Genomic DNA, 7,650 nt, shown 5'->3' with positions numbered 1-7,650 from the left:
AACTCTCAAATGTGACTTCTAAGTCATTTCGTCAAGACTTGCCTATTAGGTGAAATCTCACTTATCTGGTGCTTGAGACTGTTATTAGTCAACGAGAAGCTTTTACCCTCCTAAGCGATATTGATTCCTATTTTGATTGTTGTTATCAAACGCGGAGTGAGATGAGGTAAAAACCATAGCTGATATTTTGAAGCCATTTTATGATATCACTATATTTTTTTTGTAGCACTTATCCAACCGCAAACCTCTATTTTAGTGTTGTGTAGAATTCATATGAAAATCAAGGAAGTTGCATGTGTTGACCATAGTGAGTTTGAAAAACAAAATCAATATGTTGCATGGCTAGAAGAGTGAAGAATTTTTTTGATTAATATTGGAATTCTTATAGTGTTATCCTATCATTTGCTGTCATCTTAGATCCTAGATATAAGTTGTAGTTTATTGATTGGTGCTATGTGAGGTTGTTAGGTGGTGAGGATGTACAAGTTGCAAAGTTGATATTTGGTAAGTTAGAAAGCTTTTTTTCAAGAATATCTCAAGTCCTTGAATGAGACAGGCATTTCCTCTTCACAAAGGTCAAGTAGAGGTAGTCCAAACGTTCCCTCAAATGACTTGCAGGATTTTGGGACTTGCGAAAGTAAATTTTGTGGACCATCAAAAAATGAGTCTGATTAGGAACTTATTTGAATGATAAAAATTTACCATGAAGAATGTGTTGGTTTGGATGTTTTGCAATATTGGAAAGCAAATGAGGGTAAATATCTCAAACTTTCTATATTGGCACGTAACCTTTTGAGCATTCCAAACTACAGTTGCATCAAAATCAACATTTAGTATAGGTGGACGTATACTTGATAAATATTGAAGCGCTCTTTTACTTGAAAATATTGAAGCATTATTGTGTACACATGATTGGCTTGTGGAACTCCAAGTTAGTATCTATAGCCTTTCTATTTGTGTTATTTTCATTTATCTTCTTTTATAATTAACGTATGTTTAATTGTTTTCTACTTTGATTATTTTTTGTAGCTGCATTTGATTTTGATGGATCTGATTTTGTTGAAGACCTTTCAGCATTCTTTTCCATAACTTGAGATTACTTGAAGATGTCATCTATTTTGGGAGAAGATTCTACAAAGGGGTTATAACTTGAAGTTTGAATACTTGAACTCTTAGAATTTTAGTAGTAAAATATTTTTTTAGTATTTTACCTCTTTTGATAACCAATTGTAGTTGAAGGTTTATTAGTAGTTTGAATGTCACTTGTTAAACAATTTACATCTTTTCGTTTTTTTATATTCTTAACAAATCAAATAGTGTTAAATACACTTGTTAATTAGGATGGGTTATGAGTTAATGTTGAGATTTTTCATTTTAATGATGGTGATTTGGAATTGTTTGATAAAAATTATATGATTGGTGATTCAATTTTAGTGTTGCAAGTTTAGCTATGTGAACTTCTAATGAAATGCCTATCTTTAGAATGTTTAACAAGAGAATATTTTGGTGAATCATAATCTTCCGATAGAAACTATTTCTATCTTATCTTAGAATTAGTATTAGTTTTATGATTGAATTTTTTAATTGATTTAATAATAATATAACGTGATGGTTTTCACTTTTCATTTTACAAATTCAAGTAATCTTCATTTTCTTAGATAATAACATGTTATTCATGGTCAAATAGAAAAATACGCGAGTTTTAATAAGTACTGTAATTTTAAATATATAAAATAGATAGAAAAAAAACCGGAATATTAATAAAAAAAATAAATTTTAAATTGTAATTCAGTACAATTTAAAATAATATTAAAAATTTACTGAATTATTAATAAAAAAATGGATGGATTGTTTACTAAATTATTAAGTAGTTAAATACTGAATTAATTGTTTACTGAATGATTAAATAAAACTATAAAATTATTACAGTATTCATAAAAAACAAAATCTGTATATTTATAAAAATTACAGTACTTGTTACATAATATCCATAAAATTGTTTAACAAAATTGTTTAAATACACAAACTATTTACTTAATAAAAAATACACAAAATTGCTTACTGAATTAATAATAAAAAATTGTTCAAAAAATTATTTGTGAAATTAAAAAGAAATATATATATATATATATTATATATATTATATATATAATATATATATATATATATATATATAATATATATATATAATAAAATACAAATTATTAAATATTAAATAAAATATTTAAATTAATTTGTTGGATGAATGGATATCCTTACATTAAAAAGATGTTAATTGATGGATTGGATGAATTTTTTTTCTTAATAGATGGATCGGATTGGATATTTTTAAAGAAGCTTTAATGGATTGTTGGTGGATTAATATATTGTTTTGATTCATTCATTAATTATCCAATTCATCCATTTTGCCACCCCTATCTGATACAACATATGTAACACCTTATCTCCCCGACTCAGCATTTAATAAAATATTTCATATAACTCAACAAATAGAGTGTCATGTAGCATGAAAGAACCACAATTTAACACTTTCAGAAATAAGCAGCGGAAAAACTAAAGGTTTAACATATGAATCTCAAAAACAATGAATGAGAAAGTGGTTCAACAATCCTCAAAGGAAATAAGACATATAACAAAAAAAAATAAAGAACTGTTTCACTACAACAAACAAGACCTTAGACAGCGCTTTTTTTAGCCTTAGACAGCGCTTAAAAGCGCTGTCTAAACCTCCGCTGCTAAAGGTTTAGACAGCGCTTTTTTAAATCTTAAAAGCGCTGTCTAAGCCCCCCCCCCCCCTTAGACAGCGCTTTGGCCAAAAGCGCTTTATAAGACCCTCTTATTTTAAATTTTTTAGGTATACCTTAGACAGCGCTTTTGAAAAGCGCTGTCTAAGCCCCACCCCCTTAGACAGCGCTTTGGCCAAAAGCGCTTTCTAAGACCCTCCTATTTTAATTTTTTTAGGTATACCTTAGACAGCGCTTTTCAAAAAGCGCTGTCTAAGCCCCCCCTTAGACAGCGCTTTTGCCTAAAGCGCTTTCTAATCCCCCCTTAGACAGCGCTTTTTACAAAAGCGCTGTCTAAGGTATACGAAAATTTTTGAAGCTTTTGTTTTAAACCACATTTTTTCCAGGTTTATAAACCAGAATTTCTACCTGTTTTCAACCAGATTTTGACAGACAATTATCACATTTTATATATGCCATTTTGGCCTTTTTTCTACCAATTTTTGGCTAACAAATATATATATATATACCAATTCAAACCAATTTTGCCTTAAATGTATCAAAATATATACAAATTTATGTACACATTTACAAGTCATTACATATACTACAAATGTACACATTAATTACACAAATTTATGAACAAACATTGAGCTCTATCATGAATTGACACCACTCCTCTTTGATTTCGTCCACTTGATCCTTTGTATAAAATGCACACTTGAATTCCTCAAAGTACTACATAATAATATAACATATTTTGAATTAATTCCAACTATTTAATTATATGAGATATGTGTAAATATAAAATAACTCATAAGTTAGAAATACATACATCGGTGGGAATCTTTAATCGGCCCAAAGCAAGAGTATCTCGCATAAACCTCAACATGAAATACCCGCAATCTATTTGATTACGTTGTTGAGGACACTACATATGAAAAAAAAATATGGATTATAAATCCTAAGTTTTATCAAGTGTCATCACTAATATAATAAAAAATGTGGTAATTAAAAATATACCGCCACTTTAATCCATGTAATGGAGTTGGCGCCCCTCCTTGAGGTTTGGATATCTCGTTGGGCCCGAAAAGCTTGTAGGACGCTAATAAAATAAAAATGAAGCAATTAGAACAATTCACATAAACTAAGAAAATTTTTGAACATTCTCACTTACGTGTCAATTAGGACCTTCATATCCGGGTATGTTGTCCAATCATTTCCTAACGAGTCAAGATAATACACAATTTCTCGGATAGGATTGATTGCGAGCAACAACCAATGTCCACTGTAATGATTAGGCAAATGTTAGATGGTAACTTGGAAAATAATTATAATAGATGAATTTAGAATGAAATGCTAACCCGGTATTAAACGGTATAAAAAACAACTTCTCCGCATCTTTATTGTCCATGAGGATCAGAAGAACGTACTCCGTCACGGTTATGTTTTGAGTATGAATTTATGGTTGTGAACTTATAAATTTATGATTATAAACTTAACTTAATGTTATGATTTAGAAGTTGTTTTCTTCATATATGATGATTTTTGGGCATGTGCAAGGAAATTATACATATCTAAATATATTTTTCTACCCGTAGAATGGATCCTAACTAGGAGTAGGATCTTACAATCCATACTACGATTCCCGAGTTAAAAAATTTCAATCCTTTACTGATTCTACGTAGACTCTGGACTTTTAAACATTGCAGCTAAGAATATAATGTTGTTTTAATAGATATTGTATTAAGTCATAAACACTATTGATTTCATACAACATCTAGGATTAGTTGAACAACCAATTAACCAATTGTCCATGTTCACAAAGACTAAGTTCAGTGGACGATAATAATATGTTGTGAAACTTCTACACAGATTTCAGTGCAGGAAATATTTGCTTTATAAATCAATGAATTTTGCAACAACTTATGGTGAAGTATATATGTTCTGTGATTGAAACCTGATTGCATCTCTTTATATAAGTGATTTTGCAAGTAATTATTAAGATAATTGCAGCATTGCAGAAAGATAATTATGAGGACTAAAGTAAATAGCCCATCTAGTTATATAGAACATCAAGTGTTTAAAAACACCTTACAGTCAATTCTCAGCATACCATGATGTATTTTTTTAGTCATAATCCCTACAATGTTACTTAGGTAAGAGAAAAAGACCCGGATAAAATTAAGCTTACCTTAGCTATTTCATCGGGTGCAAGGGCACCTTTAATATCTTGTTTATTTGCTAGAATTAGTAAGGATGCTCCAGATAGTCTCTGTCATATGTAAAACAAAATTAATGACATTTGAAAATACTAGTAGCTCACAAATATCTAGAGAAGAGCAGAGTATTCATTCGCGATGCCATCTGAGCATCCTAAATAATTAACAGTGAGAAATAAAACATTTTGTTCAAGTGCTAGGGAATCAAGATAACAAATAATGCTTTGGTTCTTGACCAAAATTCCCAACGGATTCACTATGGGCAACTACTCTACTTGGATGCATTAGTACAGAGGACACACAAGTCTTTCCCAATCAATAGATTAAATAAAGGGATATGAATTGGTATGGCTAAAATGTCTGAATATCTTCAGTTAAGTACTGCATGTAATTAATTTGTTACTGACAAGTAATAACTATCTGTATTGAACAAACCTCTTCCTTTAGAAGGTTATCTAGCTCCATTTTGCAATCATCCAACCTTCTAAGATCTGAACTGTCAACTACCCAAACTAAACCATCTGTTTGCTCAAAGTAGTTTCTCCAGTAAGATCGAATTGTTTTTTGGCCTCCAACATCCCATATATTTAGAGTGTACCTGCCATTGCCAATTTGGATAAATGCCCCAGCATTCTAGAATATAGTAAATCAACGCAAGAAACTCATCAAAACAAAGGCTAACATATGAAGAATGACCTGGCATGTTGTGTAACTATAAAGGGAAATCAAAAGCAATTTTTTTTGTAAATGGAAATCACAAGCAAATACTTTCAAAGAATTTAAAGCAAAAAAACTAACATGTTTTAGAATATACCACAATCAAATTAAGAAGCAATATCATGTGTTTATCCCCATCAAACAAAAGAATAATACTTTGCCACAGAAAAATGCATAAACCATGTTCAGTTGAAACTTTAACGAAGCTTATTCTTATTCACATATTCCCAAAAAATGATGACTAACATAATTAGCAATCGACAAAAATAAAAATGGACAGCAGCAGAGATATGCATATATAATTAAAGTGATTTGTGGGGTGAAAATAAAGCAAGGTTTTACTTTTGGTAGGCGATGGTTTTGATGTTGAAGCCAAGGGTAGGACTAATGACACTAGTGTCCTCCCCATTAATCTTCAAAACGATTGTAGTTTTTCCAGAATTGTCCAACCCACTGCATATAAATCTCAACTATTAATTAATGTAGTAAAATCTAGAGCAAAGAAAAAGGAATTGGAAGCTAAACTTACACCATAAGAATTCGCATTTCCTTTTCCTTCTTTTTGATTTTTCTAATGATGGTGAGAAGACCCATTCCTAGAGAGAATTCTGTCACAACATCGCCGATTTCACAGTTGTTGGATACAAATTCTGTCACATACTACATATAATCGAATAAAGTAAATCAGTGGGAGAAAAAACTAACTTGTATGATATCACCCTCAGAGATGTCTTTTGCAGCCATTCTACTGTCAATAATTGCTGGAAATCAAGTGGGTAAGTTGCAACTTGAATTAAAGGATGGAAAACAGTAGAGAAATTAGAAGAGTGTCTTTACCTACAATACAACACAAGAAAGTGCATAAATAAACAGATAACAGTTGAGTTAATAAACAAAAAAAAAAGTTTGTAAAGTAAAAGCAAAAAGTGTTAAATGAGAGTAAGAAAAACCTCGAACCAGTCTGTAAGTATCTCTTCTGTATTCTTCTTGCTCATTTAGGTCAAAATCAAAATCACTATGATTGGGATTATTAACAATTGGCCACCATTTCGGCAATTTCCTTTGAACTGCAACCTTATTGTTCTTCAAAGACCGCTTAATCGGCGCCGTAACGCCGCTCCTGGAACCCAATCCAACAACCACCTCTTTCCCTCCAAGACTCCGGTCTCTGCGCACCATAGATTTACCATAACCAGACGCGTTTCGCCGCCACGGCGCTAACCTAGAAACCAATTCAATTAATACTCTAAAAACAGAAAACGCTACGAGAGTCAAAGCAGCTGAAGTTCCGACGAAGTGAATAGTGGAAGGCCGGCACGAAACGACGACTCTGCGATTTTCGTCGAGAGTGAACAAGGTCTGTAAATCGCGGTATGCCGCTTCACCGGAGGAAACGAATTGACGAATGTTGGAATGGAAGGAAGGGAAGATTGTGAGGTCTATTACGGCTTCGAGCTTGGGTTCGAAAGAGGTTGTGGTTGTGGTGGTGGTAGGGATGGAAGGTTTGAGTTTGTTGTGACGGCGGCTGCGGCGGCGGATGCGACGGCCGAATGAAGCGGTGACGAAGCGGGAAAAGCATGGTGATGAAATTGGAGAATGAGAAGGAAGAGTGGAAGAAGTGGGAGAAAAAATCGACATATCAAATCGCTACTACACATATGTGTTATGGTTTTCGCTGATAGGGTTTCAACATTCGCAGGAGGGAAAACAAAAGAACAGAGAACGAAAATTGAAATGGAGTCTGAAATTTTATTTTAATTAGACCTTAGACAGCGCTTTTGTGGAAAGCGCTTTCTAAGGTATGCCTTAGACAGCGCTTTCCAAAAGCGCTTTCTAAACCCCCCCTTAGACAGCGCTTTTGGTTTTAATTTTTTTTTTAATTTAAAGACTTTAGACATCGCTTTATCAAAAGCGCTGACTAAGGTCTATATTTAAAAGCGCTTTCTAAAAGCGCTGTCTAAGGGGGGTCTTAGACAGCGCTTTTAGAA

The 7,650-nt window shown here is 32.4% G+C and overlaps 2 protein-coding genes across 2 annotated transcripts; both read right to left on the bottom strand.

The window, feature by feature from the left end:
* Nucleotides 1-4,821: 4,821 nt before the first annotated feature.
* Nucleotides 4,822-6,271, bottom strand: LOC127107862 (ADP-ribosylation factor-like protein 2). Its single transcript, XM_051045203.1, has 4 exons — nucleotides 6,192-6,271; nucleotides 6,005-6,115; nucleotides 5,381-5,543; nucleotides 4,822-4,998 (listed from the first exon to the last, which is right to left on the bottom strand). The coding sequence occupies exons 1-4, from the start codon at nucleotides 6,254-6,256 to the stop codon at nucleotides 4,879-4,881; spliced, it is 459 nt and encodes a 152-aa protein (XP_050901160.1). The 5' UTR covers nucleotides 6,257-6,271; the 3' UTR covers nucleotides 4,822-4,878.
* A 210-nt stretch (nucleotides 6,272-6,481) lies between these two features.
* On the bottom strand, nucleotides 6,482-7,328 carry LOC127104778 (uncharacterized). The gene is made up of 2 exons (XM_051041934.1): nucleotides 6,620-7,328; nucleotides 6,482-6,499 (listed from the first exon to the last, which is right to left on the bottom strand). Exons 1-2 carry the CDS (start codon nucleotides 7,298-7,300, stop codon nucleotides 6,482-6,484), a joined length of 699 nt encoding a protein of 232 aa, XP_050897891.1. The 5' UTR covers nucleotides 7,301-7,328.
* Between the last annotated feature and the right edge of the window lie 322 nt (nucleotides 7,329-7,650).

Source organism: Lathyrus oleraceus, chromosome 7, assembly GCF_024323335.1.
Source record: "Lathyrus oleraceus cultivar Zhongwan6 chromosome 7, CAAS_Psat_ZW6_1.0, whole genome shotgun sequence".
Lineage (NCBI taxonomy): Eukaryota > Viridiplantae > Streptophyta > Magnoliopsida > Fabales > Fabaceae > Lathyrus > Lathyrus oleraceus.
This window is presented reverse-complemented; position numbering and strand designations above follow the sequence as displayed.